At 47.1% G+C, this 27,752-nt stretch overlaps 1 protein-coding gene across 4 annotated transcripts in view; it reads right to left on the bottom strand.

The window, feature by feature from the left end:
• Positions 1–27,752, bottom strand: part of USP42 (ubiquitin specific peptidase 42) — a 674,575-nt gene that overhangs the window by 566,974 nt on the left and 79,849 nt on the right. For all 4 annotated transcript variants that reach the window (XM_086940745.1, XM_086940747.1, XM_086940748.1 and 1 more), the window contains exon 3: positions 6,355–6,555. In XM_086940745.1, coding sequence (XP_086796871.1) covers positions 6,355–6,555 — 201 coding nt within the window. The remainder of the gene's footprint in view (positions 1–6,354; positions 6,556–27,752) is intronic.

Here is a 27,752-nt window from a genome sequence, read left to right as displayed (position 1 = left end):
GACCGCTGGGGTGGCCATTCTTTTAGCCAGCTCCTTTCGGGGGGAGGTGCTGTATAAACATGCCGAGCAGAAGGGGAGGCTCTTAGTGTATCGCATGCGCTTAGGAGGTGTTACCTTTATGGTTGGTTCGGTTTACAGCCCAAACGATCACCAGGATCGTTTCCTGGACTCGGTGTTGGTGGACGTTGCTGCCTCGCCCGATCGCCATGTCATCCTGGGGGGAGACCTGAATATGGTCTTCGACTCCACTCTGGATAGGTCTGCCCAGCGTTTTCCGCAGACAGGGGAGCTTTCTAGAGCGGTGCGGGACCAGATTGCAGAGATGGACCTGCATGACCTCTGGCGCACCATGCATCCCACCGATAGGGACTACTCCTACTTTTCCCACGCACACCGCACTTATTCGCGGTTGGATTATCTTTTGGTGAGCGGCCCACTTCGCTCGGCCGCCACGGCGGCGGACATCGGGGTCTTGTCTCTGTCCGATCATGCGCCGGTCTCCGGAGTTTTTGCGTGGCCGGCGCCCCCCCCCTCGAGAGGGATGTGGCGGCTTCGGGACACGCTTCTCCATAAGAAATCGGTGGTGAAGCGAGTGGAGGAGGTCATCCAGGACTACCTGACCCACAATAACAACTCTGACACGTCCCTGGCTACACAGTGGGCGGCTTTGAAAACAGTCATCAGGGGAGAGTTTATCTCCATTTCCTCGGCTGACAATAGGGAACGCCAGCGCAAGAGGGAAGAACTGACGGCGCAGGTTAGGGAGCTTGAGCAGGTTCACCGCCGGACGGGGGCACCTCGGGTCTGGAAGCAACTGAAGGCGGCACGAAAACTCCTCTCTGCGTTGGATCTAGATCGAGCGGAGTACGCAGCGCTGCGCCTGAAACATGCCTTTTACACCGGCGGAGACAGGTGCGGTAAGCTCCTGGCCCATAGGCTTAGGGTTGCGCAGCAACGCAATGTGGTGAAGGAGCTGGTGGGAGCGGATGGGATCCCGGTTTCCGGTGACGCGGAGGTGGCAGATACCTTTCGGTCCTTTTACGAGTCACTGTACGCTTCAGAATCTTCCCCACCGGGAGAGGCTGAGGCCTATCTGGAATCCGTGACCCTTCCGGTCTTGGACCCCTCCCAGGCGGACCACCTAGAGAGGGACATTCACGTGGAGGAGGTCATCTCCGCGATCGCACGGCTGAAGCATGGCAAAGCCCCGGGCCCGGATGGCTACACGGCCTTGTTCTACAAGACCTTCTGTCCCACTGTCGCTCCTCTCCTGGCTCGCTTGTTCAACTCCTTCTCCGAACCGGGCGCCATCCCACCGGACCTCCTCTCGGCGACTGTGTCGGTTATCCCCAAGCCGGGGAAGGACCGGACCTTGTGCGGCTCGTACCGGCCCATTTCGCTCCTAAATGTGGACCTCAAGCTTTACACCGGAATCTTGGCGGCCAGACTGGGTCTACACTTACCAGGTTTGGTGGAGGCAGATCAGGCCGGTTTTGTACCCGGTAGGCAGACGGTCGACAACACGAAGAGAGTGACGCACGTCCTGGAAAAGGCCTCACGCGTCCCGGGGGAGCGGATGCTGCTATCGGTCGACGCGGAGAAGGCCTTTGATAGGGTTCACTGGCCATACCTCGAGCTGGTCCTTGGGAAACTAGGGATCGGCGAGAAGTTCCGCACTATGGTCTTTAACTGCTATAGGAGACCGTCGGCGTCAGTGCGTGTCAATGGACACAGCTCCAGCAGCTTCACCATTGAGCGCGGCACGAGACAGGGTTGCCCTCTCTCGCCGCTCCTCTTCGCCCTTTATATGGAGCCGTTTGCGCAGAGGATCCGCGACAACCCGGACGCTATTGGGGTGAAGATGGGGCAATACACACACACTGTCAGCCTATACGCGGACGATGTCTTGTTGACCCTAGATGACCCCAGGCGGTCGCTCCCTGCCTGTGTTCAGGAGCTGAACGCTTTTGCCCGCGTTGCGGGCTTTAAAATGAACATGACTAAGTCGGCTGCACTGGATGTGTCGCTCTCTGCCGACACCAGACGGGACCTTCAAAGTCTCTTCCCTTTGCAGTGGTCCTCCTCCACGGTGCCTTACTTGGGCATTTTGCTTGCTCCCACCCTGCCTGCCATGGTCGCGGCTAACTATTCCTCTCTAGGCAAAAAGATAAAGGAGGAACTCGGCCGATGGAACAAGGGCCTACTCTCGTGGCTGGGCCGTATTGCGGCGGTGAAAATGACGATACTGCCCCAGATCCTGTATCTTTTCCGCGCTCTACCTCTTCAGCCCCCCGTGGGCTGGATACGGCAGGCGCAGGCAGACATCTCCCGCTTTGTGTGGCAAGGCCGTAAGCCTCGGATGAAGCGGGTCCTCTCCATGCTTGCCCCGGAGGCGGGAGGTCTCGGGGTCCCGGACCTCCGGAAGTACTTTCAGGCGGCGCAGCTCCGGTACCTGGTGGAGTGGAGCCGGTGGGAATCGGACAAACACTGGCTCTTTCAAGACCAGGCAGTTGCGGGCCGTACCCTCCAGGAGGTCCCGTTCCTACGGCGCGTTCACCGCCCGCCTAATCTCTACGCCTCCTTTATCATCCGGGTCCCGCTAAGAGTGTGGGACGCGGTGTGTGAGCTACGGGAGCTCACCACTTTTCCGTCGCCGTTCTCTCCCATTGCTGACAACCCGGACTTCACTCCGGGCCTGGAGCCGGGGGCCTTTTCCCACTGGGTGAGTGCGGGATGTAGAGCGCTTTACCAGATCTACGGGCCGGAGGGCGTGCTCCCCTTCCAGCAGCTCCGACAGGAGTTTGGCCTGACGGAGGGGGACAGACTGCGTTACATGCAAGTCCGCCACTGGGCTCTTCAACCCTCAGTGCGCGACGTCGCCGCCCGTACGATTACGCCCTATGAGCGATGGTTGGTGACCCGGGCCTCGGATGCCAAACTCATCACTGATTTGTATAAATTTCTCCAACCCCCGCCGTTTCACTACCATAACCCGGGGAGGGAGCGCTGGCACAGGGAACTGGGCAGGACCCTGAGCCACAAGGAATGGGACAAGATTGCGTATCGGGCGAGGCACTCTGCGTACCACACTGGGCTGACGGAAACCTTCACTAAAGTGTCCACCTATTGGTACTACACCCCGGAGCGGCTCTACGAGATGCGCAAACTAGGCGATAAGGGTTGTTGGCGCGGCTGCGGACAGGAGGGCACCCTCACGCACATTCTCTGGGAGTGCCCGGTGCTGTCGGCCTACTGGAAGGAAGTCTTAGATGAGGTGGATAGGCATTTTGAGATTGAGCTCCCGCGCTTCCCCGCGTATGTCTTGCTTGGCCTCCCCAATGACTTGATGTACCCGCTGAAATCCCGCAGGGGCAGGCAGATTGCGATTGCGCTAGGCTCAGCCGTTCAGAACATACTTGTCTTTTGGCGCACCCCCACTGCCCCCTCTATCACTGGTTGGTTGCATAGGCTCTGGCAGGTACTGGGTATGGAGAAGATATCGCTAACGGTGGCTGGGAATGTTGACCAGTTTGAGGAGCTCTGGCATCCCTTTTTGGCACTGCTGTCCACGGAATTTCGCGAGCTAACGTGCCCACGGTACTTGCGCCTCCTTAGGCTGACACCGCCGGCGCCAGCGGCGGAGTGATTGTGCGGATTGGGGACCGGGGGCCGGGGGTGGGAAGTGGGGTTATATGCTTCTAATGCTGCTTTTCGGACGGGGATGTTGGGGTGTTGTTTTCTTTTCTTTCCTCCTTGCTTTTCTTTCTTCTCCTTTTCTGGGGTCGAGGGGCTGGTGGTATGGTATGCTTCTCTTTTGCTGTGTCGCAGAGTGCTATTCTGGCTTGGCCTTGCCTAGGGAGTGGGGGCCTACGGGGGGTTGTTTACAGCGCCTTACTGCCTTATGTTTTTTGCCTTGTTGCCCTCTGGGGCACCCTGCCTCCCTCTTCTTCTTCTGACTCGCTGCAACGTTTTGCTTCTTGTATTGTATGTTTGCCTGACCTCCTGCTCCCCTCCCCGTGTTTTTTATGCCTTAATAAAATACTTTAAACCTAAAACACATGATCTAAAAATCTGTGTTTAGCACGCTATGCTGCCCGACTTGTATTTTGATGTTTCTGTCATTGCATCCAGAGATACGATACAAGTGACATCATACCTACAACAAGGCAGGACCATTGGCTTGGTCATGGTTGTTAGTTGAACCTGGGGGTGCACCTCATCCCGCGGGCTGCAGCCCTGTGTGTGCATCATTGTGCTACTGTACTGTAGAGCTGTATGTAGTGCACGCGGCAGAAAGCGATCATCACTTATACTCAGGAAGAGCAGTGGAGCAGGAGGGCGCCAAACGCGCACACTGCGCTCTAAGTCAGGGCTTTAAGTGGGATGAAAAAACTAGGGGCCTCTTAAAGGGGCGTGGATACTGTAATTAAGGGCTTGATTTAAAACACTTAAGCTAAAAATCTGTGTTTAGCACGGTGTGCCACCCGACTTGTATTTTGATGTTTTTGTCATTGCATCCAGATATACGAGTGGCATCATACCTACAACAAGGCAGGACCATTGGCTTTGTCAATGGTTGTTAGTTGAACCTGGGGGTGCACCTCATCCTGCAATGCAATAGGTCTTGCATTATTAAAGTTTGAGCTATTGGCATTGTAAATGACAATGCCTTTTATTCACTTGCATTGGTGCGTAAGCAAGAGTCCATGCTTATGAGAAGAAAGGCTGGCAGTCTCATTTACTGCCAGCCTTGCTCATCGTAAGCAAGATCTATACGTTCAAAGTGCGTGTTTATGCACCGATTGCTGGTTTTAAAAACAAATGAATAAAGTTTCCTGTATTTCCTATAAGGTCAGTTTTAGTAATGTGGCCATTTACCTACAACTGTATGCTTATTCAAAGTTTGCAATATTTCCTATAGAGTCAAATTTAGTAATGTGTGCTCTTACCTACAACTGTCATTAAAAAAAGTTTGCATTTTCAATATCAATAAACATCTTTTACTTGCAAAATGTGTTTTCTTTTTCGCAAACTGTGAATCAAAGTCACAAAAACATATTTTACGAACATACCCATTGCATAATTAAGATTTTAAAAAAAAGATGCAAAATACATACATCAATATTTATTAACTACTTCTTAAACACCATTATCTATCATTTAACTTTTTAATACACCTACGCATTACATGTGATTGTATTTCAGTATAATTGCAATTCCATAACTAGCACTAACAACATTGCCATTTTCAATGCCAACTGCTCAAACTTTAATAATGCGAGACCTATTACATTTCCAATGCTTGTTCTTCCCTTGCCTTTGCCATATACAGCTTGCCTCCCGTTCTTTCAGAGCCTTCGGATTCATCTTCCTGCCAGTAGAAAAGCCCTCGACATCTTGGTCAGAAGATAAACACCAAAGAAAGACAGTCCTTATGAGGGTCAGTGATCGACATATGAGCCCCGCATTCCTTACAGGGCTTAAAACCCGACTTCCTCGGGCAGACATGCCAAAACAGAGAGAGATACAATCAAAATTAAAAGTATCCAGCCGAAAGTATGGAGAGTCCCAGAAAAAAACGCTAGCGTCGACAGAGCGGGAAAAAAGGGAACTGACGTCATCACGCCGACGTGGTCCTCCTATGACTCCAGTGACGTCATGCGGAGCCACATGCAGAGCCATGGTATTGTGACGACCTCGTAGGCGTGGAGAGCTAGGCAGGATCAGAATCATTAACAAAAGCACTGCAATGCTAAAACTTAGTTTAGGTGCTCATACTTTCCAAGCTACATGGCATACTGGTGGCCTCCCAAAGTCCCAAATAGCAAGGTTGTAAAAGATGCAAATTATTACTGCAACCAGGGGGAACCTAGGGACACTGGAAACAATCAAAGCAGCTTTAAATATTTTTTCTCCATAAATCTTGGATTAGATACTCACAGACTCCTAAAATTCAGAGAATTTGGTTTAGTTAAAAGGTGGGTAGAAAATTTGCTGTACTGGGCTAGAGGCTTTGGAGCTCATAGGTAAATGATATTAAGGATACAACTGTTCTGCTGAGCTTTAGAAAAGCTGCAAAAATGTCTCGGTTAAGAACTGATTGTTAAAGCTTCCTCTTTATACGAACATCTTTATGGGTCTATAGTGAAGCCTACAGCCAATAAAGGTTTGTGGAAAGGGATGAACTGCGGGAACTTAAGATGCTTATTCACTGATAGACTGTATGGGGCACACATTGATAGACTGTATGGAGCACAAAATAATGGAGGTTTACAGGTTCACCAAGATTAGAGTTTCCTAAAATAGTGGCTACTTAAATTAAATTATGGGACGTAAACAATTTGGTGTACTTACATATGTTGGTGTGTTCGTGAGACAGCATATAGTTTGCAAGAGGTGGTGTGTAAGTCAAGCACTGTAAAGCAGAGTTAACAAAACATGTATTGCCAAGATTCTGGAGTCCAGCTCCAACACGATGTACTTGTTGCCATTTCAAACAAATCTTCTCTGATGGAAATAGGATTTTCTGTGGTGGAGCAATTCCATCGCCAGAACCTACGGCAAAAAAAGATGAACATTTGTACTAATTGTCAATCAATAAGCATCTATTTGCCACACATCCAAAATCAACGTTTTATTAAAAATATGAGATGCCAAATAATTGCAATTTCTGTTTTAAAACCATAGTATGCAATATAACCGTAACCCTGAACTCTACCTGAAAAGTCAGTTCAAGTGTCTGTAAAGTTTTTTGCCCCAATTCTCAGTTATGCCAGCTCATGATGAAGGTGACAAACAAAACAAAAACACATTTATCACGTCTTGGATTCACTAAACTGGATACTGTGTTAAGCTGTGTTAAAGTTGAGACACATTGTTCTGTATGAACCATTTTACAATAGAAGAGAACCATTCACAACGGTCAGGCTTAGGCTTTGTGCACTAACTTGCACACATGGGCCCTCTGGAATAAAATGTTTCTCGTTTCCTTTTGTTGAAAAGCCAGGCGTGGTATAGAATTTTCTCCATGCGGATACACCAAGTTTGTGTTCCTTATCCTTTAGGATAAGGAAAAAGAGCCAAGGTTCTGAAAAGAACTGAAACCTGCCCGTTCTTCCATAACATTCTGGTTAGGACATTGAAATAGATATTTGATAGGCAGGAGCTAAAAGTGGTTCCCACATATCTGACATTACTCGGAAAGCAGGAGTTATGCTGAGCATTAAGAAGCTTGAACAATCGCATCATAAATTTCACTACCACATGAGACTTAAAGAGTCAACAGTATTGGGAACGTCTGCTGCACTACCTACAAACAACACAGACAGACGAGTGAACACCACGCTGAACGAGGTGGTAGTGGAAAAAGTGTGGTTTTACTATAAATTTTTGGGGGGCGAATAGACTTGGGTGCTTCTAAAAATGTACACAGGAACTGCACACTTTGAAATGTTGACCCGTACTATAAGATGCCTAGGACCAGGCTGGGAGAATTTAAGCGAGGGCGATGATAATGTTCACTCCTACAGAACTAAGGGTTACGCATGAAAAGTCTTGATGTCGGTAAATTATGAGATGAAACATTATACTGTATGAGCTTGAGTTGTAATGTAAGTGATACTGTCCTTTTTATTGATGCTGTCTGGACCTAATAAAAAAAAATTCAAAATAAAAAAGTCAAACAATACAGTTCAGCAAGCATCTCTTCCATGAAGATAAATTATTACCAGAAGACCGACCCATATATACAATAGCATAACCATTTCTGTACAAGTATGAAATACATACATTCTAGTAATCAAGCAATATAAAAGGTTCGATTAATCACAGTGATCTAAAACATTTGCCTTAATTCCATCAAACAAATCCAACATGTTTCTCTTAACATTAGGTAGCCAACTTGAAGAGTTCATTGAAAGGTTTCTTGAACCCATAGCTTTTAACCATATTTTCGAATAAGGAAGTTTCACAGTAAAGATGGAGGTATTGTTAAAGGTTACAAGCTTCTCAGAAAAACAACCAACCTAACCTATAACCAAACCAAGTTTCCCTATATAAAACTTCCAAAAAGATAATGTTCTAGAAAATGCAAACAACATATGCAAGTCAAGTCAAGTCAAAGAAGCTTTATTTCGGCCATTTGGTCATAAAAGCGCAGAAGAGACAATACAGTACATTTTGCAAATCATTAAAGGAGTGTTAAAAAAGTCATCGTGCAATTTATGTACATAGGTGCTATATTAAACAAGCATTTGCAATGCAAAAGGTCTCGCAATTACTAAGTTTGAGCTATTGCATTGCAAATTATTTTTTTTTGTTTATGATTTTGTTTTTAAAACATAAATAAAAGGCATTGGTATTGATAATGTCAATTGATTAAATGTGTGTAAATGTGCAACCTATTGCATAGCAAATGTTTGGGTTTGTTAGGTACGGAGAGATTAAGTGGAGGGGTAGAAGAGGGGTAGAGGGGTAGTAGAGGTGTAATAGAGTGTTAGAGGGGTGGTAGAGGTGTGGAATGGTGGTAGAAGAGCTGAGCTGTAGAAGAGTGGTGGAATAGTAGAAGGGTAGTATAGGGGTTCCACTGATGTTCTCACTGTACTTAACCATGAACATAGTTGCAAAAAGTGAAAGTTTAATTGTAAAAATATTTTGTAACTACTAAAGCCTTACATGGACAGATGATCCATTCAGTTAAAGTGCAAGTAACTACATTTTAAATCATACTGGCCCGGCCTAGATAATCATGAGTCTACTTGCCATCTTACGGCATGTTTACACCTGACCCGCTGTTCGTGGTTGTGTGGGGTTGTGTGTGTGGTTGTGGTTATTGTGTGTGGTTGTGTGTGTGTGTGTGGGCTCAATAGTAATTGAGCTAATTCTTTGTGAAGGCACTTTTTACAACAGTGAGAGTGATTTTTGAGAGTTAGTGAGTCAGTTAGTGAGAGAGTTAGTTAGTCAGTTAGTTAGAGTGAGAAAGTCAGTTAGTCAGTGAAAGAGTGAGTCAGTGAGAGTCAGTAAGAGAGTCAGTCAGTGAGAGTGAGCCAGTTAGTGAGAGAGTCAGTCAGTCAGTCAGTGAGAGTCACTCAGTTAGAGTGAGAGAGTTAGTCAGTGAAGGTGAGAGTTAGTCAGTGAGAGTGAATGAAGAGTGAGAGTGTGAGTTTGTTATTTCCTGAGTGAGAGAGTCAGTTTGTGAGAGTCTCAGTTAGTGAGAGAGAGTTAGTTATTAAGAGAGAGTGAATTAGTGAGAGAGTGAATTAGTCAGTGAGAGTGAGTCAGTCAGTTAGTGAGAGAGAGTGGGAGAGTCAGTTAGTGATAGAGTGAAAGAGTCTGTTAGTGAGAGTCTGTCAGTGAGAGTGAATTAGTGAGTCTGTCATTGAGAGTGAGTGGGAGAGGTTTGTGTACTGTAGACACAGGTCAGATGTAGTGTGAGCAGTGTATGCAGTGCCTACATAGGTCTTTGATGTATTGCGAGTAGTGTGTTAATCAATGCAAGGTCAAAGTTATTTCAAAATCACTTTGCATATTGTTTTTTTTTAGGGAGGGTGTGGTGTATCAGTTTTTTTGATTAATATGAGGTGCAGTGTAAGAGGTGTGTGCAGTGCATACCCATTAAGATTTAATGTGCGGAGTTCAGTAAGAAGTGTGAGGGATATACTTAAAAAGTGTATTAGGACTCTGGGTCGCAGTATGGGGCTGGAGGAAAGGACTCGTGGAGACTGCTGTATCATGGTGAAGTTGATTGTTTGGGGGTGGCGGTAAGGCGGGGGAGATGTACTTAGGGTGGACGCTTTCCCCCTTGTTTAAGGTTCGTTTGTGAGGGAGGGGGGGAGGTTGGTTGCATGGGCGGGTTGGTGGGGATCCATTGGCTTGGACGCTCTCGGGTCCCACGTTCAGGATCAGGGGCTGTCCAGGCCGCGACAGGTACTTCAGAGTTGTTGAGGTATGGGGCGTGGGGGGGAGAGGGTTGCATGGTGTTGGGGGGACGGGTATCCGGGTGTTGGGGGGGGGGAATGGGGTTGGGGTGTGCTGCATGGTTGTCTTATGATTTCACTAACTTACTTGAATAGATACGCAGGGCCCAGTGTCTGGGCATATGTCCTGGAACCCCTGGATGGCGGATGAGGAGACTGGGCAAGTGACCCCTAGGACTTCTATGTTGGTCCTCAGCTGGAATGTGAGGGGAATGCTAGACAAGAATAAAAGGGGGCGGTAATGCGGCAGGCCAAAAGGGAGAAGGCTGATGTACTGCTATTGCAATAAACGGATTTGCTGGGTAACAAACGTATCTGTTTACAACGATTTGGCTACCAACAGGTCTACCACGCCGGATTTACCAGAGGGTTTAGGGGGGTAGCGGTCTTGATGCACAATAGACTGTCATATGTTCATTCATCACAGTGGTTGGACCCGCAGGGTAGATATGTTTTGATCAAAGGAATGATTGGGGAAGAACATGTGGTGTTTGGGAGTGTGTATGCCCCGCCCCCGTTGCAGTGGACGCTAGTAGAGAAATTGTTTGCGGTGTGGGCAGATATTCCGGATGTGCCGGCTGTAATTGGAGGAGACTGAAATGATGTGATGGATTGCCGTATGGATAGATGCCGCCTGGAGGGGGGCAGTTGGTGGATGTGCCCACTAAATTGGGTGGTCTGGCTGCTGGATTGGGCTGGGTGGATACCTGGCGCTACTTACACGCACAGAGCAGGGCATACACCTACCTCTCTGTGGTACATTGCTCGTTCTCGAGATTGGATTATATATTTGTTCCTCGTGCGGTGATCGGGCGGGTGGAGTCGGCGGCGATCTTGCCTCTTGGATTATCGGATCACTCCCCAGTAATGGTGGAATTTCGGCTAGACAGGGGGCGGAGGCCATTTCGGTGGCGCCTCTGCACGTGGCATCTCCAAGGGGAAGACTATACGAAGCATTTTGGGGAAGCAATAACGCACTTCCTGGATGAAAACGCAGGTTCAGTTGACGACGCGGGGACGGTGTGGGATGCCCTGAAGCCCACACTGCGTGAGGTGGATATAGCATGGTGTTCGGAGGCCCGCAGGCAGCGCCAAGCAGATCTGGTGTGAGCAACAACCGATATAGAGGCCCTTGAAAAGCAGTGTAGCGAGGAAGGGGACAGCGAGATGTTGGGACAACTTCAGCTGGCTCAGCATCTCTATGCCTCTCTCCAGCTGGACGAGGCGCGGCAGGAATGACTGGCAACGCGCAGTAGAATTTATCAGTGGGGGGATAAGTCAGGTTCGATGCTTCATAGGCTATGCCAACACACATTCCAAGCACAGACCCTGCCGGGTATTAGAGAAGCGGATGGATCTCGGATCGGTGACCCACAGGCCTTGGCCGATAGCTTTGCTGCGTACTACACTGATCAGTATGCCCAGAGGGAGTGCCTCCCGGCGCTAGAGGTGGGCAAAATCATTGCAGAAATGCCACCGCGAGCGGTGACAGACGCTGTACGGGAAAGCCTCGATTGCCCATTAACAGCTGAAGAATTGGGCACGGCCTTGGGGGAACTTAACGTGGGGAAGGCACCGGGACCTAATGGCTTCCCAGCTGAGTTTTTTAAGAAATATCATCTTCACCTGGGTGCTCATTACGGAGCGGCGCTGGCGGAGGCCAGAGCGCGTGGTTGTCTCCCGGCTAACTGGAGGCATGCGGAAGTGGTGGTGTTCCACAAACCGGACAGACCCCTGGACCGGCATGCGTCTTATAGACCAATCTCTCTACTGAATGTGGAAGCCAAGATCTTGGCTAAGGCACTGGCAAATCGCCTTCTTCCACATATAGCGGACATGGTCCACCCGGATCAAGCCAGGTTCATGCCTCGGCGGGCGACAAGGCATAATGTCAGACGCGCCCATATTGTGGTGGCGGCAGTCAGAGGCACTGGGGTGCAGGCGGCACACCTCTTGGCGGATATGGATCGGGCCTTTGATTCTTTAGGCTGGGTCTACCTCTTCGCACTGCTATCATGATTAAACCTTGGGCCCTACTTTCTGGCCTACATTAAACTGCTATATACGGACATTACCGCGTCAGTGAGGATTGCGGGTGCCGTGTCCGCCAGGTTTTCTATTGGGCGCGGTACGAGGCAGGGGTGCCCCCTCTCGCCATATTTGTTTGCCCTTGCAATGGAACCACTGGCTGCGTGGGTGCGCATGGATGCGCAGTTGCAGGGCTTTGAGTGGGAGGCCGGGCCGTTGGATAGAATCGCTCTGTACGCAGACGACGTCTTATTCTTTATTACAGACCCTAATAGATCGGGGCCGCGGGTCCTGGAAATTATGCGGATATTTGGTGAGGCCTCGGGGCTCCGCATGAACCCGCACAAATCGACTCTGTGAATCCTGGGAGACCGTGCCCTGGTCGAGTCATGGGCAGCTCCGTTGCAGGAGGCTGTAGGAGGCCTTGGGAGCGCAATGTAATGCCAGTGTGGGATCGGGTGCGGACACGAAGGTATGGTCACGTATGCCCCTCACAATCTATGAACGCTCAGCTATCTTTAAGATGGTGGCCCTGCCGCGTCTGTTATATCAGCTGCAGAACCACCCCTACCCGATCGCACCCCAGTGGTTCAAGCAGGTGAACTTGGCGCTGGGTCAATTCCTCTGGACAGGAGGTGCTGTCCGGGTGGCATTGCGCACTTGCTGCTTGTCAACATTTTGCGGAGGTTTGGCGACATCAGATTTACTATCGTATTATCAAGCATTCCATCTTTTAGTACTTAATGACTGGTGGTACAGGGACAGGGGAGACCCTGCGTATGCTCTGGAAAGGCATCTGATGGGGGCCTATACCATTCACACGATCCTGTATTCGGCACAACTGCGGAAGGGACTACCACCAGCCACCCAGGTGGTTATTCAGATTTGGAGACAGGCTCTACGCCGGATGGGCTGGTGGGGCACCCTAACGGAAGAAACCCCTCTGTGGCACAATAGACAATTGCCGGCGCTGATGACCCTTAGCGGGTTCCGTGGATGGGACAACATAGGCATATCAACATTGGGCGATGTGATGAAGGGCACGACCCTTAAAGCCTTCCAGGATCTCCTTACGGAGTATGGTATGCCCAATCCCAATTCTTTCAATACCTTCAGTTCCGACACGCCATTACACCGTGCTTAGCGGGCTTGGACTCCCTAACAGAATTTAGCCCGTTAGAAGCCAAGGTTTTTATGGGTGACCTGGGGGTTAAGAAGGTATCCAGTATATACCAAACATTAGTGACACATTGTTCTACATCCCTGAATAAGCTGAAGGACGCCTGGGAGAGAGATGTGGGGGCCCTGGATGAGGATGATTGGAGGGAGGCCCTTGAGGCCCCTAGAGGGGCAGCGATTGCGCTGCGTCTGCAGCTGGTTCAATTCAAATACTTACATAGGATATACTATACCAGGGAAAGACTGTGGCGAGCGGGCCTAATTGCTTCCCCAGATTGTCTGCGGTGTGGACAGGAGGTGGGGACATTGCTGCATACTGTATGGAGTTGTGGTTCACTTGTCAAGTTTTGAGGGGGGAGTGTGGAGCAACTTGTCTGAAGACTTGGGGTGGGAGCTCCCGCGTACCTCGCAGCTGGGTTTGTTGCATGAACTAGAAGGGGTGGGGGGGAACGTGTATAAACGGCATCTACTGTTGTTAGGCCTCACTATTGCAAAACGGGATATAGCTAGAGCGTGGAACGATCCCAGGGCGCCATCGTTGCTGGTGTGGAAGAGAGGGCTAGACTTTTGCATGGGCCTGGAGCGACCGATCTTTGAGGCCAGGGGATACCCAAGGAAGCATTATAAAATATGGAAGCGATGAGCTGATCACAGGGGTTTATAGTTGGACCCTCCTAGGGAACGGGAAGATCCTCTGGGGTTGATGGGACAGGACAATTCTGGCAGTTAACTTGTGTATACTTATTTGGACTCTGGATTGAAAAGTGAGATGATGCCGTGCGGCCGGATTTGGGAGGGGGGTGTTCCGGGGAGGGGGGGATAAGGGATGGGGGGACAGGGATGGGTAGTTGATGCTGTTGTCTACTGTAAAAGTCGATCGGATTGCCAATTACATAATGTTGTATACATGCTTGCAGATTACTCGGGGTCATGGAGAGCTGCGTCTGGTGTGCAATCTTCAATAAAATTGGTTTTGAAAAAAAAAAGTGTATTAGGAAAGCTGTGTGCATTATAAGGGACAGAGCAGAGGTGCAGTGTCTTGGGCAAAAAGCATCTTCACAAAAAAATACAAAATATTCTACGGCAAAAACTACAAAATATTCTACGGAAAAAAAAAGAAGAACAAAAAGAAATCTCTGCCTAAAATATATGGAAGAGGACTGGATCCATTTGATAAATACAATGCCTTGCACTGACTGCATTTCGATTTTGTGGTTTGGGCTGAAGCAAAATGTCGGAGGTTACACAGGAAAAGAAGTTTTTTAATTTACCTAAATTATGTACAAAAAAGAAGAAAAACAACATTTAGTCATATTTATGACTAAATGTTGTTTTTCTTCTTTTTTGTACATAAGGTCTTAAAAAATACGAACTTTGCAAAATTAATTTTTCAAAAAGGTCAAATTTGAATAATTGACTCAAGTAAAAAATAAAAAAACGATAGTTTTGATAACAAAACATTGGTTTTATTTCAGATGTTTTGCAAGAACTAGGTCAATTAACTAAGTAGCAGCACGTGCACTTCTTTTTATTCGTTACTAGCTTGTGGCAAGCTGTGCTGTTGGGAGCCCAGACCCAGTGGTTGTTTTTCGGTTTCCATAAACTAGCAACCAAAAACAATCACTTCGGTAGACCATCAGGGGGTATTTCGATCTACATAAAACATCAAAAACAGGTGACAGTAAAGAGGGTAAAAACAAATTCTGACGCACTACAGGCACTAAAAATAGAGGGAGTCAGGGTCCGAAAAGATATTGTACCTATATTAGTTATAAATCTATATCTAAATGCACACAGAAAGAACAAATTGGATGCCACTAAATATATCATTTTACAAAAGGGGGTGGTGATGAACAGAGTGTCTGAATTGAGCAGATCACTCTTACCCAGTCCAAAGATCAGGGCTTGATCCATCACCGTTATTTATCTCACTGCCCCATCCCAGCTCAGAACCTGGCTATATGCAAATCAGTCTGTCCCTGGCCCAGTGCATCATGGGAACAGGGCAGACTAAACTACCAAGCCAATTCTTTACCAGAAAGGAGACAAGCTACCGGGGACCGGTTTCTGGCATTTCAGCCGTCTTCGGCCCGGCTTGCTTGAATCCTGATGGAGCAGTGAGAAAGGGACTCATGTCTGAGTATACCCTGCCACACCTATAGTGGCCAAAATCGATTTACAAAAGGGGGTGGTGATGAACAGAGTGTCTGAATTGAGCAGACCACTCTTACCCAGTCCAAAGATCAGGGCTTGATCCATCACCGTTATTTATCTCACTGCCCCATCCCAGCTCAGAACCTGGCTATATGCAAATCAGTCTGTCCCTGGCCCAGTGCATCATGGGAACAGGGCAGACTAAACTACCAAGCCAATTCTTTACCAGAAAGGAGACAAGCTACCGGGGACCGGTTTCTGGCATTTCAGCCGTCTTCGGCCCGGCTTGCTTGAATCCTGATGGAGCAGTGAGAAAGGGACTCATGTCTGAGTATACCCTGCCACACCTATAGTGGCCAAAATCGATTTACAAAAGGGGGTGGTGATGAACAGAGTGTCTGAATTGAGCAGACCACTCTTATCCAGTCCAAAGATCAGGGCTTGATCCATCACCGTTATTTATCTCACTGCCCCATCCCAGCTCAGAACCTGGCTATATGCAAATCAGTCTGTCCCTGGCCCAGTGCATCATGGGAACAGGGCAGACTAAACTACCAAGCCAATTCTTTACCAGAAAGGAGACAAGCTACCGGGGACCGGTTTCTGGCATTTCAGCCGTCTTCGGCCCGGCTTGCTTGAATCCTGATGGAGCAGTGAGAAAGGGACTCATGTCTGAGTATACCCTGCCACACCTATAGTGGCCAAAATCGATTTACAAAAGGGGGTGGTGATGAACAGAGTGTCTGAATTGAGCAGACCACTCTTACCCAGTCCAAAGATCAGGGCTTGATCCATCACCATTATTTATCTCACTGCCCCATCCCAGCTCAGAACCTGGCTATATGCAAATCAGTCTGTCCCTGGCCCAGTGCATCATGGGAACAGGGCAGACTAAACTACCAAGCCAATTCTTTACCAGAAAGGAGACAAGCTACCGGGGACCGGTTTCTGGCATTTCAGCCGTCTTCGGCCCGGCTTGCTTGAATCCTGATGGAGCAGTGAGAAAGGGACTCATGTCTGAGTATACCCTGCCACACCTATAGTGGCCAAAATCGATTTACAAAAGGGGGTGGTGATGAACAGAGTGTCTGAATTGAGCAGACCACTCTTACCCAGTCCAAAGATCAGGGCTTGATCCATCACCGTTATTTATCTCACTGCCCCATCCCAGCTCAGAACCTGGCTATATGCAAATCAGTCTGTCCCTGGCCCAGTGCATCATGGGAACAGGGCAGACTAAACTACCAAGCCAATTCTTTACCAGAAAGGAGACAAGCTACCGGGAAATGCCAGAAACCGGTCCCCGGTAGCTTGTTTCCTTCCCAGTATAAGAATTGGCTTGGTAGTTTGGTCTGCCCTGTTCCCATGATGCACTGGGCCAGGGTCAGACTAATTTGCATATAGCCAAGTTCTGAGCTGGGATGGTGCAGTGAGCTAAAAAACGGTGATGGATCAAGCCCTGATCTTTGGACTGGGTAAGAGTGGTCTGCTTAATTCAGACACTCTGTTCATCACCACCCCCTTTTCTGAATCATTTTTGTCCACCATAAGCGTGGAAGGGTATACTCAGATGTGAGTCCCTAGCTCATTGCACCATCAGGATTCAAGCAAGCCGGGCCGAAGACGGCTGAAATGCCAGAAACCGGTCCCCGGTAGCTTGTTTCCTTCCCAGTATAAGAATTGGCTTGGTAGTTTGGTCTGCCCTGTTCCCATGATGCACTGGGCCAGGGTCAGACTAATTTGCATATAGCCAAGTTCTGAGCTGGGATGGTGCAGTGAGCTAAAAAACGGTGATGGATCAAGCCCTGATCTTTGGACTGGGTAAGAGTGGTCTGCTTAATTCAGACACTCTGTTCATCACCACCCCCTTTTCTGAATCATTTTTGTCCACCATAAGCGTGGAAGGGTATACTCAGATGTGAGTCCCTAGCTCATTGCACCATCAGGATTCAAGCAAGCCGGGCCGAAGACGGCTGAAATGCCAGAAACCGGTCCCCGGTAGCTTGTTTCCTTCCCAGTATAAGAATTGGCTTGGTAGTTTGGTCTGCCCTGTTCCCATGATGCACTGGGCCAGGGTCAGACTAATTTGCATATAGCCAAGTTCTGAGCTGGGATGGTGCAGTGAGCTAAAAAACGGTGATGGATCAAGCCCTGATCTTTGGACTGGGTAAGAGTGGTCTGCTTAATTCAGACACTCTGTTCATCACCACCCCCTTTTCTGAATCATTTTTGTCCACCATAAGCGTGGAAGGGTATACTCAGATGTGAGTCCCTAGCTCATTGCACCATCAGGATTCAAGCAAGCCGGGACGAAGACGGCTGAAATGCCAGAAACCGGTCCCCGGTAGCTTGTTTCCTTCCCAGTATAAGAATTGGCTTGGTAGTTTGGTCTGCCCTGTTCCCATGATGCACTGGGCCAGGGTCAGACTAATTTGCATATAGCCAAGTTCTGAGCTGGGATGGTGCAGTGAGCTAAAAAACGGTGATGGATCAAGCCCTGATCTTTGGACTGGGTAAGAGTGGTCTGCTTAATTCAGACACTCTGTTCATCACCACCCCCTTTTCTGAATCACTAAATATATCATAGCACTAATAAAGGAAATCATATACTCCAACATGCTCCTGCCCAAAGTGATAGTAGATTTTAACCTGCACCACCTGGGAATACACCAGAGCGACAGGCTTGCTCTAACCAGTCCTGAAAGGACTTAATTCCTTTCTAAAAAATTACGACCTAAAATCGGTGAAGAACATAGCGAAATCTCCAGACTCCAAGCTCTTGAGCATGGCCACATTTAGGAATTGTTCAAGAATCGACTACATCTTTTTATGTAATCTGCTAGCCCAGAAAATTGCCCACGCTGACATAATAGCGCATGAAACCAGTGACCACAAAATACTGCAGGTAGACCTAAACTTGAGCTTACTACAGAGGGAACAAGCTGTGGCAGTATCACAGTCAACAGGGACTGAAGAATATTCCCTAGTTAAAAGGATAAAATGGAACAAGACCCAAGTAAAGCGGTTCAATGTTTGGGAAAAAAAAACAAGAAATGGGCCAGGGGAATCCGCCCACAATGGAAAACTGGACAGAGTGGATTGGATACCTAAAAGCTAAATTGGTCAACAATTTCAAGGTCAGCGCACCGGGCCACAAAATGTTTCCCTCACGGTTTAGATATAACAACACAAATCTAACTACACTATCACGTCTGCTAAAAAGGGCAAAGAGATTACACAACACCAGAGGAACACAGGAAACAAGGGACAAATGTATAGACTTATCCAAGAAGAGACACTTCTTATGGACGCTCAAACAGGAAAAACTAGAGCAAGACTGGGTAATAATACACGAGCTCGAAAACCCCACAAACAACGAAAACTTTGGCAATACATTGCGAACCTGGAGAACGGCAAAACGGCTAGGCACAATTCGGCCCACGCCGATGCTTGGATAAGGCATGTTGCCTCAATCTACACACAGAAACCAGCTACTACAGTTGATGAAAAATATGAGGCACAACTCGCACCTGGAGAAGACACAGACACGGAGGCCACCATGGGATCACTTGGTAAAGAACAAGATGGTACCTCAGTTAAACAGGTGATAAAAAGGATAAGAAGAGACAGGGCTCCTGGCCCCAGTGGCCTCCCAGGGGCTATCTTTAGAGAAGATCCAGTTTACTGGAGTAGAATTCTCTCCAAACTGTTCACTGAATGTAGACTAAAAGCAAAAGTACCAGACTCATGGCGAGGGTCCTTCTTGCACCCTATCTTTAAGAAGGGGGACAATACAGACCCAAAAAATTACCGACTCATTGCCCTTCTGGACATTGAAGGGAAAGCCTATGCTAGTACTCTACTGAAGGAACTAAATGAATGGATCAAAGAGAATGAAATCCTCCCCCACTATCAGACAGGCTTCCGTAAGGGCCGCTCTACAATTGAGAACATTGTGGCCATGTCATATTTGAGCCAGCAAGCCAACAGCAAAAATAATAAACCAATTTTCGCATGCTTTGTCGACTACTCAGCTGCCTTCGACGGGGTACCCCGACATAAGCTATGGGAAAAACTGAGCAACTGGCAAATTCCAGCAGGACTCCTTAACGCCATCATTTCATTATATAGTCACACCTGGATCCAAGTAAAGCTAGCAGATAACAAAATAACAAAGAAGTGCCTGACAAATCGTGGACTAAAACAAGGATGCATACTCGCCCCCACGCTGTTTAATCTATACACAGCAGATCTGGGGAAGAAGCTTTTGAACGCTAGTCTGGTGACCCCAAAAATCGGGAGAAATAAACTGCAAAATTTACAATATACAGACGATTTAGTGGTAATGGACCACACAAAAATTGGGCTGCAAAGAGGTCTGGAATCCCTAAATAAGTACAACGAAATCAATGAGCTCATAATAAATGCTCAAAAAACGAAGTTGTCATCTTTGGCCACTTCCCCAAAAAAGCCTTACTGAAATGCCCTGTGGGTAAGGAAATTATCAATACCACGCGTTCATACAACTACCTTGGATGTTGGCTAAGTGAAACTGGCAAAGCAACATCACAAACACACAAAATGAAGGCCAGAGCACAGGCAACAATTTTCTCAATATGCAAACTAAACGAGCTTATGCAGAGTCCGACATCAGCACCTATCAGTAAGGTATTACAAGCCAAGATCAGGGCAACCGCAGGGTACGCACAACAGGCATTCCCAAGAAAAATGGAGGCAATGTTGGACAAAGTGTAGTGCCAGGCCTATAAACGCATCTTTAAACTTCCCAAACACACTCGTAACAGCTTAATTCGTTTGGAGTTCGGCCTAAAGCAACAAAGTAAGGAATGCTTGGGAATACAGGCAAAATACTTCTATCAAGTTATAACAGCCCCAGCCGGAAGTTTAAAAAGTAGGCTCAAGCCAATCTACAGAGAGACCATCAACCCGTGACAAAGTTACAAGGATAAAGCAGTGGAAACCTTGGGGCTGGCAATTGAAAATTGGAAGGACGCACCAACAAACTATCTGGCGATTAAAAATGCAATAAATAAACAATGTTTTCATCTGTCACATATAAATGACCTAGCAGAATTCCCAACAGGAAGAGGGCCATCCGGATTGGCAACATCATACATTGGGTATAAAACCCAGCCCTATCTCAGTCAAGCACTTGGAAGGAAAGCACTTAAAAACATCATATGGGCCAGATTAGTGCCCCTTCAAATAAAAGAGTAGAGGTCCCTTGAATAGAATATAAGATGCAGACTCTGTAACTATAAACACGAATCTCTGCTACACATTATTTGCTGCTGTCCTGCGATGCTTTCGCCCCGACAGATCCTTTTAAAACAAATTTGGTTACGACATGGGGTTTGAACAGTAAAAGAGGCCATTTCGGTACTTTTCTCCTGCCCTGTTCCATCGGACCTGGCCAGGTTTGGGAAATACATGGCTGAACTTCGAAATAGGTTTATGGAAGACGAGGGGTTAGGCAAGATAAAAGCCAACTCAGTTTAATAAGCCAACTTGCCCCATTAATCAGACGGAGAAGATATTATTTTAGTACTTACCAAATGTACATATATATATATTTAAACATTTATTGTCTTTTACATACTGTTTTGAGAGTGTTGTATACAAATGTCTTTTTAGAATTTTTTGTTTGTTCTATTTATGTATTTTTCTTTCTAGGTCTCGTCCGGCATGCAAGATATATTGCAAATGGTTTTAGGTAACTGTGCAATATAAATAAAAAAAAATCATTCATTCTTTCATTCATGTATCAAATTTAAATAAATCAAATGTACTCTGTGGCACATGGACTGGAAATAGGAGGTGTTGAGACACAAATGCTTGTTTTTTGTTTGTGATCACTTTCAGGGCTGCTTTGATGTTCTCAGTGGCCGCGCTGCTCACTGACAACATCAAAGCGGCCGCGAAAGTGATCACGCCTGCAGCTTTTGGGATCACTTTCAGAAGCCCCTTTTAATATCTCGCATAGCATCGCTTACGCGATAGCTAGGCGAGACCTAAAAAGACACAAGTCTGATTTGTGGAGAGTTTTCCAATTCGTTCTTGGGCATACTCTCTCACAGCAACACTCAATGCTAAGCTTAGGTATATAGGGATTATCATCACGAATTGTGTGTTCTACCTTAAATGCACGTGCATTTAAAATATTGTGTAATAGAACAAATAGCCTATTCATGTTGTATTAAAAACTCCTAGCGAATCTAAAAGTGCTATTGATTTGTCTAGTAAACAGTTAAACAGCGTTAAAAAAAGACTTAAAAAATATAGAAAATATATATATATTTTTTTAAACCAATCAGAGGGGAAAATTGTTGAAATACAAATATCATACAGTGCAATAAATATGTGCAAACATAACATAGCAGCATGTGAGTGGGCACTGGGGGCTGGGTTTTCCTACACTGGTTTTCTTTAGGATTGTTCTACGAATGCACCACATCGTGTAGAGAAACCTAGAAGTGACAAACACAATAAGTGTGTCAATTTCATACTTAAGGAGCCTGTGAGCCTCAGTGCAGTGTCTGATTCCCAAGTTTCTGCAAAGTTGTAACACCCACTTGGACCTTGGTCTACCATATGCGGGTCAAAAGAATAGGGCATGGGATTCGGTTTCTTCTACTTGGTCGCACCCTGGGCAATCAAGTTTAAGGGCTCCCTGCCATTTATTAGTAAATGCTCTAAGTGGGAGCACACCATGCCTACATTGAAGAAAGAGCATCTTTGCCAGTAATGGTTGGATATAATCAAGAGCCGGTTCTGTCCTATATTGCTACTGGATATCCAGAAACCTAGAGGTCAAGGTACTTAGTTTAGACCATAGGTCTTCAAACTGTTGGGCGCACCCCCCGGGGGGGGACGGGGACGCAGCATCCCTTCAGGGGGGCCGAGCACTTCACCCCACCACTTCTCCTTCCATTGTTGCTTCCAGGTGGGAGTCGTGTGTCTCAGACCGGGCTGCTGTAGCTCCAGCTGCTGGGGGCGCGACTGAGTGTGTCTGGAGTCACAGTCCAGAGGCGCAACCGTTGGGGGTGGGGGGCTAACTCTTCCAGCAATAGGAAGAGTAGACCTTCAGGATCTCAAAGAAGGGGTGAAAAAAACAAAGCCTTGTTAACGCGAAATGGTCTTTTAAAGACGTGTGAAGTACTCGGTGCGGCTGGCAGCTCCAAAACTGTCTGTGTGTGTGCCCGGGAAGCTGTCTCATCCCGGGCTGACACACATGATGAAGCCATTTGAGCCCTATGGGCCTTGCACAACTGATGTGAAGGCATTTGTATCCCCCAGGTCTTAGTCAGAAGCCCCTATGTGGGCAGTACCCTTATCTGGTCAAAACACACCACTGGGCCCAGCAGCTACCTCATCCCTCTTGTCTTCGCAACTGAAACTTGTCAAAAGAGTATGCCTTTGTTCCGGATTTCTCTTATCTCTGATCCACACTTTGGGGAACCCTCCTGCACCCACAGGGTGTGTCCGAACTGCGACCCTTTGCAAGTCAAAACTGGTTAGACAGGAGGTCCTGTATGTTTTTATGGCCTTTGACATGGCTACCGCCACCGATAAGGATACTGTTAATTCTCACATGATGATAAAATCTGTGTCCATAACAGATCTCACTGTTGTGTCCTGCCTAGTGTACCCATGCTCTTCAGCCAAGTCTGCGTGGAGGTGAGTGACAAAGTGGACTACAGATTATCAGTGTTTAGCAATGCAATCAGACCCCAGGGCCCTAGCTGCTGTTGAAACTTGCAGGGAGGGCAGAGATTGAAATGGGACAGTTAACATGGAAGACTGCCCACTGGAGCTCGCCTCTAGCCATGTGACGTCTAAAACCAGAAGCATGGCAACACTTGCCCGTACTCCACCTAATCATGGATTTTTCAATTGTGTCCGAAAGCATGTTTTGTGGAACTTCTGTTTCTTATATCTTGTTTAGGGGCAAGGATGTGGCACAACAGCCAGAGCTGATGACTGTAGAGCTGGGAAACCAGGTTCAATTCTTGATGTCTGCTCAATATCCTGTGATTCGGGGCAAATCACTTAATTTCCCTGTGCTTACAAAAAATTAATGTGTGCTTGTGTAATGTAAAAGATGCTCCTGTAAAGCGCTCCAATACCTTTGGGTCATGTCCGCACTATATAAAACGGCCAAAAATATATTTAAAAAAATTGTGAGCACTCCCGTTTCAAGGCACTGCTCAAGACTGGAAGTGGAGCTCAACCTAAGTATGGCAGAAGCAACAATCCATTCACACATTGTCTCTGTGGAGAAAAACATGCACTCCCACACCTGTGTTTTGGGAGTGTTTTTGCTAATCTATCCTAAATTTTCTGTTTTATGTGAAAAATAAAGCACCAATGTAATTTTTTGTGCTAATTTTTTTCTTGGAGACTTTTCATTTGAACTTTAGAATAAGGACATGGACTACTAAAACTTCAGTTTACTAAACACTCTACCTTTATTTAATATTATTTGCCCTATACGACCTGGGTTCTGCAGGAGGGAATTGCCAATGATGCAGAGTGCCAGCTTCCAGAACCACAGGTGGTGGTGGTGGTGGTGGTGGCGCTGGGCGGTGAGGAAGTGGGGGGGGGGGGCGAAGTGCAAAAAGGTTTAGATGGGTGGGCTCGGTCGACAAAAGTTTGAAGACCTCTGGTTTAGAGCCTTGGCATACCAAGTCCATTTTATGTTCTCAATGGGCGTCAAGTAATGCTTTTCTAGAGGTTTTGGGTCAGCTGTCTTCTGGTGTGGTCCGCATATGCTTATAAATGTGCTATTATTGCGTTTCCAACAAGTGTGACAATCAAGTATGGCGACAACTTTGCCCAGCGAATCTCCCAAACAAGTGCAAGTATACTTTTGAGAAGAAGATTGAAGTAGTCACGCTTTTTTTCAATATACATAGACTCAAGTTGTTAGAGTAGTCAACTCTGCATTTTGAGAACACCTCATGAGAAATCTGTCCTACATCTCCATGAAAAAAAGAAAATGAATGTAATTTTACTGTCTCCTTAAATATCCTTTCCAACAAATAATTCAATCTTGTTATCTTTGAAACTACCCTATATAGACCTTCAACTTTTCATTTTACTCTTTTTTTCAGTTTCAGACATGTCAAATGTATGACTTTTGGGAAAGGTCTAAAAAAGAACCTTAATTGATTATTTTCATGTAACTTAGTTATTTTTGTCAAACAGCTAGTGTGATTTCTTTTTATGCCTTGTAGGGAGGCGCAAAAAAAGACAAAACTATATTTAGGTATGTGGTAAAACGATACAGAATATAAAACTAGCTAAGGGAGTTTCTCTTCAGAGTATGACACTTTCTGATGAGTATGACACGTTCCGATCCGGAAATCTAGATGAATCAAATCTATTTTTTGTTAAATAATAATAAATGTGTATTGGTACCTGCACATCTTGAACCCACCTTGGAAGCAAAGAAGAACTAAACATGGACAAGTGTTACAATTATATATGGGAGGTAACAGGTAAAACTAGTACATCGGGGTAATGCTCCTTAAAAAGATGTGCCATTAGCTTTTCCTGAATTATAGATGGGTGGGGGAAGTCTGGTTGTCAACAAGGATGCTGTTCCAGACTGTGAGTGTATGGAAGGAAACGGCTTATCTTCGGTTGTTTTTCCTTCCTGCATCATTTATTCTCTAGTCCAGCTGTGTCCTGACTCGTGTTAAGGTACTGTGTGCCAGAAGTGGTTAGTTTTTTGTCCAAGTATTCTGGAGTATTTTTTGAATGGGTTTGAAGGTGATACAGCCAGTACTGAAGAACAAGTTACTTACCTTCAGTAGAACATTATCTGGTAGAGACTCCTATCTAGCTGCAGATTACTTATCTTAAAATATTACCCAGGCATCAGACTGGACCCAGAAAGTTTTTTTTAGCAATCTTCTTGGGAGCTGGTAAGTGGTGTCATTCAGCTCTACGTGGCGGCAGCGGACAAACCGGAAGTGACGTGCGCAGTGCCTATATAGGAGCTACCCTAGCTCACTGATATCAGTTTTGTTACTGTTTTCTGTGGCAAAAGCACAGAGCCATACTGAGGTAATGTGACCAGTGTGATAAAGTAAGGTCCTGAAGGATCTTTTAGAGACTAATGTTACCATCCACAAAGCAGTGAGGATAGGTAAGGAATCTGCAGCTAGATACAGTTTCTACCAGTTTATCTGATAAGATACTTCTAACTGCATATGCCTTACCTTAAAGTAGATACCAAAGCAATATCTCCCCAGAGGTGGGTCTGCAGACTGTGTTACAAAAGCAGACAGAACAGGCGCAATGGCCATCACGTATAACCTGGCCAGGCAGCTCGGGATGGACTGTACCCATGGGGAGCAGGGTCAAGACTAATTTGCATATCGCTGGGTCCTGGTGGCATTGTGAGCACAAAAAGGATGGGGCATAATGAACGGTCTGGGGGTATGAGGGAACATAAGTAGCAAATCTTTCAGGAAACCAGTCACAATGGGTCACTTCAACAGGGAGGGTTGATTCAGCAACCACAAGAAAAACAGAGATGGCCGAAAGGTACTTTGCCCAAAGGAAGGCCTTGCCGGGCAAGTAATAAAACAAACAAGAGGACTTCCGACAAGGGTGCAGACAAAGGATAAACGGACCTGGCATCACACCAACCCACAAGTCTGTCCCATTGGCAGGCGTATATGGTTTTTATTGAGAGACTACTGACGGCCAGAATGACTTAACACACTTCTGGAGGGAGGTCTAAGACAGTCAACTATCATCGCTCAATCTCCATGCATGTAGATGAAGTGTATATTAGTCTTGACCCTGTTTTCCATGGAAACAGTCCAGCCCAAATTGCCACTGGCAGCACTGTTCCCATGAGGCACAGGGTCAAGACAGATATTTGTGAGGAGGAGCTACGCAGCAACCAAGATGGCCGCATAGGCTCCCGGCTCCGTAGTCCTCCGTCTGCTGCTTGATGATCCTGCCAGATATCCTGATTTTATGAACTGTTGCTGAATCTAACGGTGCGGTCCAGAGGAATTTATCGCCCAGATTGACGTAGTTGTGTCGTGTTTAAGATCTCGGCCTAACCCAGCTTCTGAGCCGGGGCCTCGAGTACTTGCCCAGCCGGGTTGCAGTTGAATAACATCCGCCGTGGGACTCAGACAGGGTCCGGTCCCTTGCATTGCGGGTTATCCTGGCCTGTTTTTGGTGGCGAGCGTCTGGTCTGTTTTATACTGAAGGAGTGGCGATAGGCTTCGTCTGTGGCTGTGGGGAGGAGTCCCCGTCCCCGGCGACCCGGTTGCCACCTCCCGGGTCTGCTGGGCCGGGGCCCTCGCTCGCGGTGGCGTACTGCTGACCGATAATGCAGCCTCCGTTGCCGTCCGCTCCACTCTTGCCTCTTCTCCCAGAGACACTCGGCTCTCTGAGGAACCCGCCCATGCTTGGAAACGAGCGAGTGGAGGCGGATCGGACGAACTGTGAGCCATACTTGAAGACCGTAATGGCCGCCATCGGGGAACTTCAATTGCATCTGGAGACCCTTGTCCATAAAATGATCGCTGGCGACATCGAAACTGGGCGACCGAGTCTGGGCTCTGTTATATTGCATGACTTTCAACTAACTGATTCTCCCACGATGACCGCAGTAAAGGAGAATGGAGACCCCGTGCGCGATAAAGTTTTTACGCCACTGACCTGTTTGCAGAACACTTGCGGAATTGTTTCTCTGGGGGTTTCGCTACATTCACCATCGAAGCCGATTATTGTGGAGCTGCCTCGTTCTTCACCCCTTGAGACTAAGACTAGTAAAAAACGGAAGTCACTACCGTCCCTTCCCGCCCTTGTGGTTCTTTTACATCTACGGAGGAAAGGATATCTGCACTGCATGTCGGTGAGGGAGGTCTTACCGGTGGCGGATGCATGCAGAGACTCAATGTGTTCGACTGGTCTCATATTAATCTTAATTGAACTTCCTACGAACTTTGACTCTCCTGGGGCGGTGATGGTGTCACCGGACAGAGTCCGCATAAAAGATCGGAGGGGTCAAGGATGAGACTATTGGTCTGGGTCTAATTTCGGGGCTTTAAAGGACAAGGGATTCGCTGACGTAATGCTTGCAGGAGGTTGGGCGATGTTCAACGTCTCCCCTGACTGGCTCTGTCGATAATATTTTTGAGTACTCTGTGGTCTTAGGACATGGGTTGTTCGTTTCAGGCGGGGGGAAAGGTGACCGGGAGTCTGTATGACATTCTCCTCCTCCATTCTTCTTTTACTTTTTGTAGTTTAGTTAGTCGGGGCGACAGGCACACTGCTAGTTGGGGTTAGGCGAAAGCCACATGCAGGGGTGCAGGGTGGGGGGATGGGACTATAGTTTTGTTAGTTAGTTTAGTTTTTATTCTT

The sequence above is a fragment of the Lissotriton vulgaris genome, chromosome 10 (assembly GCF_964263255.1).
Source record: "Lissotriton vulgaris chromosome 10, aLisVul1.2, whole genome shotgun sequence".
Taxonomy (NCBI): Eukaryota; Metazoa; Chordata; class Amphibia; order Caudata; family Salamandridae; genus Lissotriton; species Lissotriton vulgaris.
The sequence above is the reverse complement of the archived record's forward strand: the minus strand, read 5'-3'. Positions and strand labels throughout refer to the sequence as shown.